This window comes from Coturnix japonica, chromosome 3 (genome assembly GCF_054131305.1).
Source record: "Coturnix japonica strain WE chromosome 3, WE-NBRP24, whole genome shotgun sequence".
Classification (NCBI taxonomy): Eukaryota; Metazoa; Chordata; class Aves; order Galliformes; family Phasianidae; genus Coturnix; species Coturnix japonica.
The window spans coordinates 93411784-93429155 of record NC_140665.1 but is presented as its reverse complement, the minus strand read 5'-3'; the positions used below and the strand labels follow the sequence as shown (position 1 = coordinate 93429155).

At 35.0% G+C, this 17372-nt stretch overlaps 1 protein-coding gene across 4 annotated transcripts in view; it reads left to right on the top strand.

The window, feature by feature from the left end:
• The window catches only part of NBAS (NBAS subunit of NRZ tethering complex), a 148489-nt gene that overhangs the window by 3687 nt on the left and 127430 nt on the right, over positions 1–17372 (top strand). For all 4 annotated transcript variants that reach the window (XR_014944252.1, XM_085542189.1, XM_015859432.3 and 1 more), the window contains exons 2-11: positions 792–846; positions 1430–1466; positions 2451–2528; positions 3559–3606; positions 4777–4820; positions 5922–6055; positions 6730–6863; positions 7037–7135; positions 13423–13561; positions 14552–14617. Coding sequence is in view for 3 of the 4 variants with exons in the window: in XM_085542189.1 (XP_085398315.1) it covers positions 792–846; positions 1430–1466; positions 2451–2528; positions 3559–3606; positions 4777–4820; positions 5922–6055; positions 6730–6863; positions 7037–7135; positions 13423–13561; positions 14552–14617 (834 nt within the window). In the remaining variant the exon portion in view is untranslated. The remainder of the gene's footprint in view (positions 1–791; positions 847–1429; positions 1467–2450; positions 2529–3558; positions 3607–4776; positions 4821–5921; positions 6056–6729; positions 6864–7036; positions 7136–13422; positions 13562–14551; positions 14618–17372) is intronic.

The window sequence follows — 17372 nt, the reverse complement described above, 5'->3', positions numbered from 1 at the left end:
GCTCTAATATTTTATGTAGAAAAGTACATGCATAATGTTATTTTAGAAGTCTGTATGTGATGCCTTTCTTACTGATTGTCTTAATCTGTTTTTTCTACTTTCTTATTAGCAAATAATTGTACCTCTTTTTATAGCGATGAATATATATCCTATGTTGTTCCATGATTGATTTTTTTTTTTCTGTGTTTGGAGAGTGTTATGCAGGTGGAAGACGTTTGGTCCTTCCATCTACAAAAGTAGAGCAGAAGTGCTGGAAGGGCTGTGTGAGGCTATTGAGTATTGTGGTGAACTGAATTGCCTTGTACAAATTGATGCTTAGAGTTTTACTTAAGTTGCTCTTTTTTTAAATGCATTTCTGAAACTTTTATAAGAAGCTTTTATGTCATTTAGCAGTGACATTTTAAGACAGGTTTTTGAACTCCAATTGCTTTTTCTGAGAATTACAGTGCAATATGGCATTCATATGGCATAGAATATTTTGTAATGTAATACGGGAGAATGTAGTTAGAAGTCAGTTCCTTTTGTTGCTACCTGAAGACCACAGCAAAGCTGAATCAATAGATAATTTGTAGTAAATTTTGTTTATTACAACATGACAGTGATAATATTTGATTCTATAGTCTGTTTTAGCTTATAGAGCTGAATTGCTGTATGAAGTTGCACGTAATTGAGATGCATGAGGAACCTGTAGGCTAGTAGGCAGCTTATGTTCAACCACAGAAGGAATGCTTGAATGCTGTATTTAAGTGATGAAGTGTATCAGAGTTTGACCATTATTCTTGTAATTGCAGCCGAGAGGCAACAGAAAACATGGTGCATCATTTATCATCACTAGAGCAATTACAGGTAAATATGGTTTGCTTTTATGTTTATGACTCATGAGAATGGTATGTGAATTGCTTGTAAAATTTGCAATTTCTGCTCCTTAGAGGAGCTAGTATAATGAAAACAGAGTGGAGAATTTCTTTTCAGAAAGATGTTTACTGTTTAGCAGTATTGCTGTGTTGTTTACGTATTATTTTTGTGAACTTTCTTGCCTCTATTAGCTTAGCGGGTCAAACAAGAAAAACATGCATCTACAAAGTTGAGAAGTTCTGTTACGTTTTGCAAAAAAATGTTCTTTCCCTCAATCAGCTTTGGCTATTTGCTGTTCATGGAATTAAGAGGAAAATTTATGTGGTAATTAAGTTGCACTTTCATCTTTAGACAGTTCTCTTAGAATTAACAGAAATATGTTGGGTGTTTTTTTTTTTTTGCTTTTATTTTTCTTTTAATTTGCATTTTATTTTTCAACCAAGAATAGAGACTTTTTTCACCAGCAACACCATGTTCTTTTGTAGGAATGTGTCAAATTCTATATACAGTAAGCTGAAGAATGCCCTAAAACACCCAGAGATGTAATCCCTTCCCTTCTTTTTGTTTCCTGTAGGTCCTGCATTGCTTTTGCTTCGATATATCTGGTACAGGTAGGTTTATAGTCTTCTTATTTGGCAATTTAATGTCATCTTGATTTTGATGGAAAATTACTTTTAACAACAGTAAAACTGCTTAGAATTTTGTTTCCATAAACTGAAGTTGAAAACACCTGTGTTTTCACCTGAAGCTGTCTAGTTTGACTTATTTATTTTATCAGAAGTCTAAATAAACTTGAGTGTTTGAAGATAGAAGTTCTCTCTTTTTAGTGGCATCCTATTGTTTTCAAGAAAGGGACGTTAATTTTTGCTTCCTGTGAAACAGTCATGTAGTTTTAAGTTAGCAGACAATGTGACTTTCCCTGTTTCTGGTGTTCTAGTATATTTTGTCTTTTATGCTTGTTTTTATGGGCTCCATGCCATCACACAAGCCTAGTTATAAGGATTTTCTTAACACCACTAGTGTTGAAAGTCTGTTTTTTAGTCTTCAAAACTGGTTCTAGTTGCCATTTTCTTACATTTAATATATATAATTGGAAAAGAAGAATTGAAAAAAGCAGGCAAACATTAAACTCAGATCAGGTTCCCTATATCAGCTTCAGACTTTCTCTGTTTTTACTGATCGATATTGTGCTATGCATCTGAGGGACTTTCTTTGGCAATCTTATAGGTATCAGAGGGCTTTGGTAAGTCCTCTCTGAAGCCTTTTCCTCTCCAGGCTAAATAAGTACAGTTCCTTCAGCTTCTCCTTATGAAACAAGTACTTCAGTTCCTTCGCTGTCATGGCTGCCCATCAGTTTATTGGTGTCCTCAAAACTGGCTACTGACCAAAGTCTGAAGATGTGGCTGTGGTTCTATTAATTCAGCTGATAATTCTGTTAACCCTTGTCACTGGCAGTGTAGTGTTAGTGATTCATGCCTATCTGCTGAAATGTCCTATATAGTTGACGGTTGCCTTAAAACTAAGTCATCTGGCATGTGTATCTCAACTACTTTTAGGATTACGTTCTGAATAAGGCAGTACTTTTCTTTTTTCAGCCCTGCTAAGTTTTCTCTACCATCTGGACTGGTTCGTCTAGTTAATAAGCAGATCAACTGGCACTTAGTGCTTGCAAGGTAACCAACCTGTGTACTTGTATGCTTTTCTGTTTTGGGCAGAAGTGAATGTACTGATGCTTTCCACCCTGCCCACGTGGCAACAGTGCTGAGTTAATAACTTATTAAAGTAATGCTACTGTCTTTGGTTGAGAGAAATATCGGGGGCTTTCACAGGCAGCTCTGGGAAAAGAAAGGTCAGTCTGCTATCCAGGGGCTTTTAATGCATCTCTGACTCATGTCTGAATATACTTTTAGCTTCTGTACTGAAGTAGCTTGCAGTATGAATGTGCTCACAGCAGAAGGATTACAACTTGAGTTTTATCAGTTAGAGACTTGTAGGCTATGTAATAGAAATTGCTTATTTTAAAACTAGGGGAAAGGGAATGCATACTTTCAAAAACCATCTGCTATTGAATGCCAGGAACAAAGTGAGAGTTCCAAGGTACAGTGGTTCTAAATCAATTTTAGAAACAACAGAGAAATCACTAGCTTAAAAAAAAAAAAAAAAAAGATCATCAGTGTTTACATAAATCATGGTTTGATGATATGAAAGTAGTATGGAATATTTTTACTTATTTATTATCACTAAATATGATCAATGGTTGAACAAGAGTTCTGTCAACAATACAAAACAGAAGGTGATGCTGACTCTGAGGAAAGTGGAGCTCCTTTTGATGTGTTCCAATGATGTATGTTAGGTACAAAGGCCTGCTCCTAAGGAGATAACCTGGCTTACTGAAGTATGATGGCTGTTTATTCCAGATAAAGCAATGCATAATTTTAGGTATTGCTGTTATAAGTGATAAGGAACATTTGATTTTGACCTTCCTTGCAGCAAGATTATAGGCATATTTTTCTGTTTTCTTAAAGCTACTATTTCTGTGACAGAAATATTTCAGACATGAAGGGAATTTTATTAAGATACTTCTTTGTTTAAAAGTTTGGGAAGTTTGTATCTATCTGTGAAGAAAAGCAGCTAAAGCTCTCATCAATGTTCTGCAAGAGCTGGATTTTAAATAACTTTCATGCCTTTATCTTTCTCTTTCAGCAATGGTAAACTGTTGGCTGTTGTGCAAGACCAGCGTGTAGAAATCAGGTAATTTTAGGCTGTGTTGTTTCATAACAACAGTTGTGGAGTTCTGAGATAGTGACTTCCTAAGCAGAGTTTTAAAGACCTTTTTGTTCTTTCTGATTGCTGTGTATGTTCTGAAATTAATTAATGAGATATTCTTAAAATATGTTATTGCTTAGAAAACAAAAAACTTTTGTTTTTAAAATCACGAGTGGCCAAGACTAAAGAACAGTTCATACTCCCTGCCCCTCATCAGCGGTTACAAAAGTTATAGATAAGAGCTATCTGTATTTCCTTTTGTAGGATGTGTTTTTGTAATCTTTAAATTATTTTCAGTTATATAAGAAAACTGTTAAGGTGTTTCAGACTACTAAGCCCAATTTGTGGTCTCTTAGCCTTTGCCTTTCAGTTCCCCTGTCAAGTCATTATGTGAGAAGAAAAGTTCTCTCATAAAAAAGTGTGACAAGGAGATATTGTTCTTCTCTGTAGATTAGCTGGCTTTACCGTATGTTACAAATAACATGAATTGCCATAAAGACTTATGCTTTCCTTTTTCCTTCAGTTCCCTAACAACAAGCTTTCTTTTGCCAGTTCAAGAACACATTTAGCTGTAGTACAGATCTTGATCGAGTGTGTTTACTTGCTTCACAAAAATCCATTTGCTAGAAGGTCAGAGCTTCTATTTATATGTAAAAGAAGCAAGTGTATGAAAATTGTTCAATCAGAAGTGAACACCATAAATGTCAACTTATAAACTATGGAATAAATCTTGTGTTTCAACTGTATTATTGTAACTATATTCTTGCTTTTTTTTTTTATTCTTAATTGTCACCTAGAGAATACTGACTTGTTAAAGAAAAAAACTTCCTGCAGCATTTTAGGACCTCAGCATTTATTTTGAACGGCATTACTACTAAATGGGGATATTATTTCTTATAGTCTGAAAGTGAGGTTTCTAAAACAGTATTGTAACAGACTCGCTGCCTAAGGGTTGAAGACTACTATCTGTCTTTTGAACAAGTAGTTAAGTACATGCAGGCCATTGAATTGTACATTTACTTGTGGTATTTTTATAGCTTTTTGTATACTCTGGAAAATGGAGTAAGTAGGGGTTTTTGTTTGTTCAGGTTCGTTTTTTTTTTTGGTCTTTTTTTAATGTTATATATAATATCAATCATAAAATTTATTCTGCAGGTCTGCAAAAGATGATTTTGGATCCACAGTTGGAATATGCCAAGGTATAAAGTACAGCAACCTCTGTACCATTACTTAAAGCCATTGTTGTATATTCATGCATTGCTGATTGGTAGTGTTGCTCTACTAACTGCTTAAAAAAATTCAGTGAAATCTCTTAATATTTTCACTTTTTTATTAGCTCTGTTTTTCTCTACTCTGGCTCTCTTCATTATAGTTAACATACAGGAACTGAGATGAAGAGGTAGTTAAATTAATGGATTTTGGAGGCATAGTGGATGTTGGAGGCTTGCTTGTTTGTTTGGTTTTGTTTTCCTCCTACAAGGTAAGTTTGTAATGATGATGGGTATCCTGCCATGTTTTTTTAATATAGGTGTTGTTGTTATGTATCTGGCATAGCAGATACTATTTTCCAAAGAAAGAAGGTGAATGATGATCTGTCAGGAAATTGCCGTCTTTAGGTTAGAGGCTCTGAACCATAGAATTTACTCCTTAGAACGTTTTAAAGTTCACTTAAATTGCTCTTTCTAATTATTTCTAATCAAATATGAATTTTTCTGCCACATGAAAAAGTGCAGTGGGATTCAATTGGTCTGATGGATCATAGAATCATAGAACCTTTGGAGTTGGAAGAGACCTTTAAGTGTTATCTAGTTCAGCTCCCCTGCAATGAGTGGGGAAGGGTAAGGACTCCTTCCAGTCCAAAAGGATTTTGAATCCTGATATGTAGAGTGGAATAGGCTGCTTATAGTAAATTGCCACCTTTTTGCTGGTTGACCAGACTGAGTACTTGTGTCATGGTACTAGTACAGTTTTTTTGGTAACTGTAAACATAATTAAACAATTTTTTTTTGGTCTGTTTCCTCTTATGTCTTTTTGTTGCTTGTAGGGAGGGAAGAAAACTGATAACTACAAAATCTTTATAAGCCTTGGCTTATGCAAATAAATATGTGAACAAGGTAAAGACAGCAGTGGCAGGCAGTGGATGAGTTAAAGGTCATTAGATGGTCTGCTGCGGATGCTTTTGATGTGGTTCACATTGTGGCCATTGACTAGTAAAGATCAGTTGAGTATAGATGACAGTGCTGACAAGAAATTATTTAAAGTTTTAACAATGTTCTATCTTTTTTTTTTTTTTTTCATAGTGCCAAAAGATCCTAACCCTCAGTGGAGGAGAGTTGCATGGAGTCATGACTGTACATTACTTGCTTATGCTGAAAGCACTGGAACAGTGAGAGTGTTTGACCTAATGGGTAGTGAGCTTTTGGTCATTTCACCGGTAAGTACAGTCTTCAGTTAAATTTTCATTTAGGAGAACTGAAATGTAAAATATGATTACCATGCATGGATACACAACATGATGTTTATTGTATGATGGCTATATTGTAGTTGACTTACATTAAGTCATGTGTAGAATGTGCTAAGTGTGTTCTTTGTGCTGTGGTACTTAGTCAGAACGTTCATTCTTTTGGCCAGAATTGTGGTAAATCTCTAGTTACAGTGGATTCTGGAAGTATAGATAGCAAATGATTAAGGTTTGTAGTAGTAGATTGGAAATTGGCAGTTTATAGGCAGATTGGGTTATAAATCAAGAAAATATTGCTATTAGAGCAATATGAGACTTTTTTTTTTTTTTCACCTTCAGATGAGAACATGTAATTGCAGTTGGCTTGGCTGGCAGAATATATTTTGCATTTTATGTATACAAAAGAAGGATATTTCAAGTTTGTTTCCTTAGTGTGTTATATTTCTGGACATAGTTAATAACGTACTTTGAAATCAACATTTAAAAAAGTGTATTTTGTTGCTAATAGAAATGATGAAACTTTAGCTTTGTGGATACATTTTCATAGAAGTAGTAAATTTTATTCCCACAAAGGTGTGTTGTTTTCTTTTTTTTTTTTCCCCTTTCACTATCTTTCTCACTCTGTCTGTTTACATTTTTGTGTAAAGACAGCAAGTTTTTCAGGAGATCTGAGTTATGCTATTGCTGGACTGATCTTTCTAGAATATAAAGCAAGTGCTCAGTGGTCAGCTGAACTACTTGTCATTAATTATCGTGGAGAACTGAGAAGCTACCTTGTAAGGTAAGCTTAAGTTTTGTCTTACTTTGATAACTTTAAAGTAATTCTTTCCACTCTGTAAAGAACGCAAATCTGCATTTATATGTATATTTATATGTATATTATGTGTGTGTGTGTGTATATATATATATATATATATATATATATATTTTTTTTTTTTTTCTCCCTATATTCAGTGTTGGAACAAATCAGAGCTTCCAAGAAAGTCATAGTTTCAGCTTTAGTAGCCATTATGCCCATGGAATAACTACTGCCATTTACCATCCTGGTCACAGGTAAGCATTCTGTCTGTTTGTTACCTTCCAGTAACAGAAAAACGATGGACAAAAGTGGCAAAATAAAAAATGAAGTACACTGCGTGTATTTAAAAAGGAGAGAGGGGGGTGTGTATTTTAATATGGGTGTTAGATGAATTGGCAGTAACAAGTTGTTCTTTGTGGATTGCTGTATCTATGAAAGAAGCCCTAGTAGGTGTTTATGTAATAAATAAATGTAGTGTGTACAAATAGTAAGGAAGATGCGCTTTCTTGAATGATGGTGGCACTGAGGCATTAGAACAAGCGACATCTAGCAGGCTTGCTTGGGAACTCCAAAAGAATCCTTTATAGAAACGTATATTTCATGTTTATGTTATCATGTCTTCAGTATTAAAGAGTCTTCACTGGGATTAAGGTCTAAATAGATTTTGTTATCTCTGGGAATGTAATTTAAAGAGAGGCTTTCTTTTTGCATGCTTTTTAAAGCTTTTTTTTTTTTTTCCTTAACAAGTGAGGATTTTTTTTTTCTTCTCTAATGCTATGATATTTATTGAGTAATTGACACCTGTTTATTTGAGAGTTTGAATGCTTTTTTTATTGACTTGTCAAGTTTTTCAGAATTAAAAACTAACTTTCCTTCAAAAAAAAAAAAAAAAACCAAAAAAAAAACCACACACACAAAAAAACCCAACAAAAAGACAACCCAAAACACCTAACAACAAAATCAAAACCAGCCAACCAAGTAAACCCCCACTAAACCAACACCAAAAAAAAAATAAAAATATACAAAGCTTGACCTCAGAATCAGTTTCTTTGAAGTGAGCTGTTTCTGTTAATTTGCAGTTAATTATAATACCAGTAGGAGAGTGTGAAGCTATGAAGTAATGGGCTGTTAAGCCCTTAGCTTCAATTATTTCCAGTTTTTGGCAGATACGTACTTAGCACATGTCCTAGAATACTCTCTTGAAAGGCTTGCAGTATGGCTTCTTTAGTGAAACTATGGTTTAGGTGTAGAAATAACAGGAGGGGGAACATGACTGAGGTATTTTCCTTGGTAACCTGAGTCAGTTCATCCGTGCATTTTCATTCTATAAGAACAATTGATTTCATTTATCAAATACAGCACTTGGATTTCAGGAGAGAGAAATCAAGCTGTGTCCTTTACTGTTTGTCTCCCTTGTGCTAGCAGTATTTTTAGAGTGTCAGAAATAGCTTCAAAAGATGTTTCTGAATTTCATGTGGTTAAGAGCTGGAATATAGGTTTTATTCTTTTCTCTCAGAATTTGAATCTGCACTTGGATAGCCTTTTTTCACTTTCTGACTTTGGTTTTTGGAGTTGTTCTGTGATGTGTTTTCTCTGCTAGTAACATATTGGGCACAGGTACTGCATCTTAGGCTGCCATTCAGTCTACCTCTGCTTTAGAACCACATGTAGTTGGAACAGAGCCTGGTTAGACAATTGCTTTGGTTGAAAATACATCTACAATTTTTATATCTCCTTGTTAAGTGTCAAGATAAATTCAGCAACTTACCTTTTCAATTGTAAGAACTTTTCTAGATATTTTTCTTGCACTAGAACTATTACAATTGAATTTACTGGCACAGTGTTACATCTCTGCCTTGTTTTAAACTGAAATTGGCCGTGGCTATACAATGCTAAGAGAAAGCTCGCTGTTTTAGAAACTCATTATTCAGTGTTAAATTAGCTGTCTAACCTACCTTTAAGGAAAAACTGGTTATTGACAAATCTAATGTTCTTCTACCTTATTACTTTAAGAGATTAATTTTGAATGTAGTTACCTCTTTCAACCTGTTATCTAATAATTCCAAATAGTTGATACTCAGTATACCAAATTGAGAGTTTGGTGTTTCGGTTATGGAGCTTTCTTAGCACTCTGACCAGACAACAGAACCAATTCATTCTTTTCTTGTTCAGACCAAGCTTAGTGGTTCCTAACGTATAGAGAATGTTTCAGTAGGAATTACATTTGATTTTGTAGGAAAACTTGAAACTTTCTTGAGAAGAAAGTCTGATCTGAAGTTTTACTGCTGTTTAAAAATGTTAGGTACTTTTTAGATGCTTGAATGTTTGCATTCTCCTATAGACTAGCCTTCACCTGTGATGGAATTTTCAGTGCCCTTTGGTTGGTAAAACATGTGTGTCTGCTTTAGTGTGAGCTCTCTGCTGTAGGTTCTATTAGGAGTTTCATCACCTTGCTTGTTTTGTGAATCTTAATTTTGAGCTGAATACCTGCAATTTCTACAGAAGATGTCTGGTGGTAGAGCCTAAAATGTGTGATAGCTATGGAGGACTAAGGTTTTAGAATCAGTTGAAACTTTTGCTTTTGTACTGAAATTGATGAGTGAGGAGTTGTGGAGAAGTCTCAAGTTTTTCTTGAATACCTTAATTGAACTTGATATCCTGGAGACCAATAGTATACTAGTTATCTTTAGCCTAACTTTATAAAACCCTTGAAAACAGAGTACAGTTGAGATACATTAAGGGCAGACAGCTTTTTGAGACTGAAAGGCCCTTTGCTGGCCTTGCTCCAGCATAGTGTTCATGCCTGCTATACCGGAAATGTTAAGAGTTGGATCCAGCAATTCAGATTTTATCTAACATGTTAGCCAGATGGGAAGGATCATTCCTCCCAGCATACTGACAGTGATTTTCCTCATGCAGCCTAAGACGGATTAGGCCTCCGTTGCTGCGAGGGCATGTTGATGGTTTGTGGTCATCTTGTTGATCATCAGGATTCCCCAAATACTCTTTTGGAAAGCCATCTTCCATCTGTTCTGTTCTGTCCAGTTAACTTAGGCATATGTGGCTATTCTTCCCGTGGTGCAGTCTTTGTGCTTGCCTTTTTTGAACTTCCTAAGATTTCTACTGTCCTGTCTCTCCAACCTATTGACTTCACTCTGATTGTAGCACAGTCGTCTGGTGTATCAACCCCTTTTCCAGTTCTGTCAATAACAGAATGATAGACAACATATTCCCTTTGAGGGCCTTAAGGAGTAAGTGTCAGTTGTTAAATTAACATTGCTTTGTGGCCCATCAGGAGTGGCCTAAGCCTCTAGCTTGTATAGGAAACCAAGTATTTGGTGAGAAAAAGTAGTACTTAAGATTTTTGGGGGTGAGGGAATTGTTGGCATAGTCTTTCCTTCAGATTGGGACAAATTTAAAAAAGAAAACATCCTTTCCCCCAAAAAACAAATGACAAAGAACAACCCAGGAAAACCACCCCCTCTCCTGTTGTGATTCCCAGCCTACATGTCAGCTCTTGTTATTTTGGAGTCATCTCCTGTCTAGTCTTGAAAAAATAATTGGTAAACAAGGCCAGATCTTTGAGCCTCTCAGGAGTACTTTTCATTTTCTTTAGATGCCAGTTGTGTTATTCATCTTAATAGTTTCTGCCCCCACTGCTGCATTTTGCTCTCTGAAAAGCTTTTTAAAATTTTAAGTACCTGCTGTGATGATGAATTTCTCTGCAGTCCTGGGAGAAGGCTTTTTGTCTCGAGGTTGTGTGTTTTGTGTGTGTCTAAACTGATATGACATCTTAATTCCAGCTGTCATTGAGTTTCGTTTATCCTAAAAGATACTTTTGAATTATAAATATGTTGCACTGTATGTGACAGTTTTTCCAAAATTTCTTTGAAAAGATTTATCTTGATGGAGTTTTTGAGAGCTCGTTCAGGCAGTTTTGAAGCCAGCGCTGTCACTGTTATTGACAACTCTTCTCTTGGTCTTTCTGCTACTGTTTGTTTCTGAGTCACCTCTGGCACTGTGCAGTCAATTGTAATTGAGTTTTAGTTACTGCTGTTGCTGAAGTTTTTAACTGAGTGGCATGTTGCAGTGGGGCTGGTGCTTATGGAAGAATGTAGATGTCTGTGGATGGGCAAAACTACAGATAAATTAATTTTCTAGAGGATTATGCCTGCTGTCTTTTGGTTATTAAGGAACTGACATCTCAGTTGTGATGATCTTGTGAAAGGGATGCAGATGCATATGAAACTTTCTTCCATGATTTATCAAGAAGGGGGTTGAGGAGAGTGAGAAACTTTTAAGGAATCATTTTATATGTAACAATCTATGCTGGCAAAACTCAATATTACATCTTTTAGAGTTGTAAAATACAACTTTGTGTTCACTGATGCTAGCATGTGCACTCAGATATGAGTATGCCAGTGTGTTTATTCTTGGCCAACTAAAATGGACATGACCCATATCATGCACAATAGGGTAGATTGAATATTTTTTCCTAAAGCTTATTGGAGCTGTTAGAAGGAACTTAGGAATTTCAGGTTTCTTTTTTTTTTTTTTTTTTCTCCTCGTTTTTAATTGGAGTTTTTCAGAAAAAATCTAGGCCATGTTTTTGTATGAGTTGGGGGCAGTTCTTAACCTCCTTGATGAGGGGCAGCATGTCATTCTGCAGTGATAAATGTGTAGGAAACATGGGAAAGTTGCAGAAGGGAAATTCAGGAGAGAGGGGAAACAAAGATGTGCAGGAGAGAAATGAACGGATTAAGCGTATGACATTTAGTCTGTGAATTGTTCACTTTTCAAAGGGCACTCTTCTTCAGTAATCAGTTTTAGTTTACCAGAAATACTCATCTCATATTGTACATGTCCATTAAATCAATACACATTCTAGTGCCCTGAAGAGTAAGTTATGAAGAGATTTATTTAAATTGGGTGTCTTGTCATGAAACACACAGAGAGCCTCTTCACTTTTGTACCAGACACTATTCAGTTGTCTGGGCAGCTAAAATTAGATTAGATGTTCTTATACAATAATATTAAATTACTGTTTGTTATTTAGCAGGACTGTAGAAGAGTTTTTTGTTGGTGAGATGCAACATTACTTCTTAGTTTATTTTTAAATGGATCGGAACAGTGGATGATTGCTATATGAGTTTCAGCCACTAGGTGGTAGAATATTTCAAGAGTAACTCAGGCTGTGAAGAGTGATACTGTTCCCCAACTTCAACTTCTGGCTTTTTCAATCCATGCCTTTTTTTGCAGATACTTTGCTTTTTGACGGCTTGTTCAATAAATTGATGTTTCCAAACAGATGTAAAGCTCTGTTCTTAATTTCTTTGTCAAAGTAATCATCAGTTAAATCTAAAACTGCTTGTTAATAAAGACAAGGGGATTAAAGGAAAAATACTTTGATATGCTTTAGATCTAACATCTGGAAATGCTTTGCAGTGGACCTTTATGGCACATTCTGTACTCTGAAGTTGAAGAATTTTAAATATTCTGCATTAACTGGAAGAAATACATTTACAAGAGATGCTCTGAAAGTAATGCCTCTTATTTTGTTATATTGGCCCATGGCATCAGAGGCTGATGTTGGTGGTATGGCAGTAGGGGTTGAGTCCTCCCACCAGTATTCTATTAATGTTTTGTTGCTGTGTGAGAGATGGCAGCAGAGGGGCAGGCTGACAAAATGACATTTGACATGGAAGTGCATATGAACTAAACATGTGTCACTGAATTCCTCCATGTGGAGTTCATTGGAAATGAAGTGTGGAAAATATTGTTCCTGTGAACTCTTGCTGAACACATATGGAGATTGCATAGTGAGGTGATGGGTGGCACATTTTAGGAGCAATGACAGCAAGTCATCTTCAGTGGTGCAGATTGTTATGAGCATGGCATGCAAGCTCTTGCCCATCACTGACAAAAATAGTGGTGATTGTTGAAAATAGTGTTTTGTAGCTGAGATTTTTTTCTATCAGATAGTATTATTGCGCTCTTAGTCATGGTTTTCATGGAAATAAGTTGAAGACATTACTTTCAGAGTGACTTATGTAACTGGTAGTGTGGCTTTTGGAAAACAAGGTTGAAATAGCTCTTCCTGATGATTCTTTAATTAAAGGAGAAATAGCTTTTGTACCACTTATTAAATTTCCATTTGTTTATGCTTAAACTGAATGACTGGAATATTTTGTAAGCTTAAGTTCTTACTGTTGTCCTTCTTTCAGCGTAGCAGGTAACTGCAATTTATAACTATATATTTTATTTTAAATGGTGGGAGTTGTGCTTCATTTGGGAAAAATAAGACTGGTAATGGATGGAGATAAATACTACAAATAATAGGAATTAATTTAAAAAAATATCTGTGAATGAACAGCCTCGTTTAAATCTTTCTGGGACTGTTGTTACACTAAAGATTTCTTATTACTACAACCAAACTGCTGTAGTTCTGACTTAAAGTTAAAAAGCAAACAAATAAAAACAATGGCACAATGTTTATGTGGCAGTATATGAAACAAATAATACACTTTCATATGTTTTGCAGACTTCTGCTTGTAGGGGGTTGTGAAACAGATGAAGATGGAGTATCTAAAGCAACTGCTTGTGGGATATCTGCTTGGAGAGTTCTGTCAGGATCTCCTCATTATAAACATGTCACTAGTTATGAAGATGATATTAGAACAGTAAGTATATTTCCTCTAAATTTTTTGTGGGGATGATTATTGTAATTAATAGAATTATCTAATGGGAAGTTCAGTATCTGTCTCTTTCTACTATTTTAAAGTTATGGTGTGAATTTCTAATAATTTATCTCTTTCTCTCTAGTATGTATAGCTATTTTTCTATGGTATGCTATGAACTTCAAGTTTTTGATGGTCTCTTTTGTGGTTTTCGAGAAACTTGAACAAAACAACGAAAACACAAAATGCAACAGATGTCCACTGCCAATTTAAAAAAATAATTAAAAAAAAAAGTGAGAAAGTCAATTTATTTTTATCTTTTTTATTACTTCATAACAAAAGACAGTACATCTGAGGTAAATGCTTCAGTTTGTCTGACTCCTGACTTCATTTACTTCTAGTAGCATCAAATGTTTGATTAGGTAACCACTGTCATTTGGAAGTTTGTGAGGCAGTGGCACAAAGCTCTATTTGAGTAGGGTCAGAGTGAATGTTAGGAAATTTTTCTTTACCATAAGAGTGGCTGAACACTAGAACAGGTTTTCTAGGGAGATGGTCGATGACCCATGTCTGTCACTGTTCAGAAGGTGTTTGGATAATGCCCTCTATGGCGTGCTCTAACTCTTAGTTAGCTCTGAAGTGGTCAGCCATTTGGACTTATTGGTCTTCTAGCTGAACTATTCTATAAATAAATAAAGATATACTGAAATGAATTTATACTACGCTAAGACAAATTCCAATGTTTATTCTTGTGTAAGTATTAGTATGGAATTAATGAATCATTTGTTTGCAAACAGGTAGTGCTTTTCTGCTGTATGATACATACACAATGAAACAGGCAAAGTTATTCTTGCATTATTTTAAAATAGACAGCTTAAGAAAGTTTAAAGAATTCTGCAAAGGTGTTTTACTACTTTAGATTTGACTTATTTTTTGGTGCATAAAACAATGTATGAGATTCATTTCTTTCTTGGTATGTTTCTGTTCTTACAGGCACAGAGAAGAGGATTATTAAGGATTATGAATTTAAGATTTTACAGCAGACGAGGAACAGAACAGGTATTAAGGTCTAGGTCTACCCCAGAAATGTATTCAACTAACATGATTGTCTGTTAATAACTGCCTGAGAGACGGATCTGAAAGGAGTTTTTAATTTATACGGCAAAAGAATTAACGTTTCTATGAAGCTTATCAAAAATAATAAGCTTTTAGTTTAAAATGGAGTAGCTTCTCTGGATTGCTTGAAAATCCTATTAGTTCATCTACTGAAGCTTCAATTTTGGGGTTTCCAGCATACTAGCAGGAACAAAGTCAGTGCTGTAGAGCTCCATTTTAACTACAAGCTTTCCTTCAAATGGGAAGTTACAAAGAGCCACCCAAGTGCTTATTAATGAGTATAATAACTATAGCATGTGAGGTAGATGATCCAAAAGAAGAGATTTGGTTGAGGTTATTTTTTCTTTTTTTTTTTCTTTTTTTTCCAATGACATATCTCGAGGGGAGGAATAAAAATCAAAATCTCTGCACTATTCCACTCCTGTATTAACAAAAATCTACTTAATTTACAGGTGTTTAATTTCATACATTAAACCATGAATAATTAATTTTAATTTAGGGAAAGCAGACTTTTTTTTACTGTATGCTAAGAGATACTATGGAAGGGTTTTCCTAAACAGCTCCAAGTGTTTAAAATGAGTTAGAATTATGGTATGAGGATGCATTTGAAAACAGCAAAACTGCTGTTAAAAAAACATTTGTTCTTAACAAACAAATCCTGCATATGTGTCTTGGATTCCCCCTTCCTTCCCTTGAGGGTGTGAGTGTTCAAGTCCCATCACAGTGAAGTGCTGGTGTGTGCTTTCTATGCTTCTAAAGCTTCATACACAGTAGTTTTGGCTTTCTTCTGCATACCTGCAGGGCTGTCTACTCAGTATCTGCATCACCTTCTCCTGCCCCTTGTTCGTAGTTTATTTGTAGCTTTTTTTTTTGATTCACTCCCCTTTCCTAACAGAAATAAGCTTTTTCCCCATGGTTTGTTTGCAAAGAAGAATTTATCTCCCACTCTGCACAGTGATTTTGTGAGAGAAAAATAGTTTGTATCCTGTCTTTAGAAATAACCTTTGTAGATTTTTGAGATTTTTAGGTGTGTGGTTTAAAAAAGAAACTAGATACTTGTTTGGATGGTGAAAAATAGATCTCTCTGAATCTTTCTCAGGGGTAGAATGAGGAGAGATTTTATTTCCTTCACTGAAAACAAAAAAGACAGGGCTGAACTAACATGGAAGTTTACTGAAAGACCAGTGCTGTGCTAAACTTCATTTTCACTGTGTTTGCTAATACTGAATTTACAAACAAAATCTGAGAGAGTTATTACTGAATGTTCTAGTCAAATTGCTGGGATTATAGTTTAAATGTGGGAGATGTATTTTATTTTCTTAGTAGGGAATTGGCAACAGTATTAAGATGTGACAGGCACAGCAGCTAGAGGATTACCTGTATTTGAGATTTGATTCTTAGTGTTGGTAACTTAAATGACAGTTTTAAAATGTGAAGTGGCAATCTATCGAGACTCTCAGTGTCTCTTTCTGCAGTTCCATCAAGCTGACAAGCTGTTTACTGAGGTGGCATTGCCTGCTTTGTCAAAGGATAGATTAATCTCTGTAGATATCAATGCTTGGGTTTTAAATATGAAAGTATTAGCAACCACCCTGCATCTAAATTCAAACAGCAGTAGGGTTGTTACTGATGACTAAGTAGATGTTTAACCCTTGCAACAATCTGTGATTTGAAGCACTGGTTGCTTATCTGAATGGGTTATATATTTTAGGCGTGTTTTAAACTTTTAAGTTCTTCAACAGTTCTTATTTCTTAGCACTCTGTGCATTCAAGTTGATTTGTGGAGAAGAATTGCCTTCAGTAAGTATGCTATATTCCTTGAGAAACTAGAGCACAGATTATAGCATTCTGGGTACTTAAGCTCATAATTGGAGAACACTTAAGAATTATTTCTGTTAGGAAAATAATAATGATTTGCTTAACAAAATCTCAATTATGCCTTCCTTTTTGAGTAATGACATACTTTAAGCTTGGCTTTAAGCAGAGCTCTCTGTAGTTGCAAAACACTATACAGTGTGAGTGCAGTGAGCAGATTACTTGATCATTGTTGTTTCTATGGCATAGCTAAAAGATAAAATAATAAAAGATAAAATAGCCACAGAAATTAAAATATTATTTTTATTTATTTTATTTATTAAAAAGCAAAAATAAAATAAAATCTCAAAAGCACATAAAAAACTCAACTCAAAAATATGCGTTCTTAATATGTTAAGTTTAAGAAGAAAAAAATATTAAAGCTTCTTAGTCATATGCAAGTGTATGGAGTTCTCTTCTGCTCACTTATGTTCGCTTGTTTTCCAAGAGGTGAGGAGGATGTTGCTTAAAAATTGATTAGTTGGTTGTAAATTGGATTGTAAGTCCAACCTATTGTATGTTTATTGTTACAGTAGGATGAAAGTTTGTTCTCAGGTTTTTAGAAAGCAAATTGAGAACTTCTGAGAAAAGTTTTGGAAGTTTTTTTGTCTTTCACTGAAAATCTCTGAGTGAAAACTAGGCTCTGAAGACCTGATAATCTTTGTGAAAGCACAGAAATTGTATGCTCCCCATACTCTGCAACACAGGGAAAAAAAAATCATATCTCAGTCCTGTTTTCAGAACCTGCTAGGACCGTCAGCTTGGCTTTAAAATTTGGAAGTTCAGTATGTATTATTTTGTCTTGTGGAACTGATTGAAATATGCAGTTGTATTATTCTCCTTC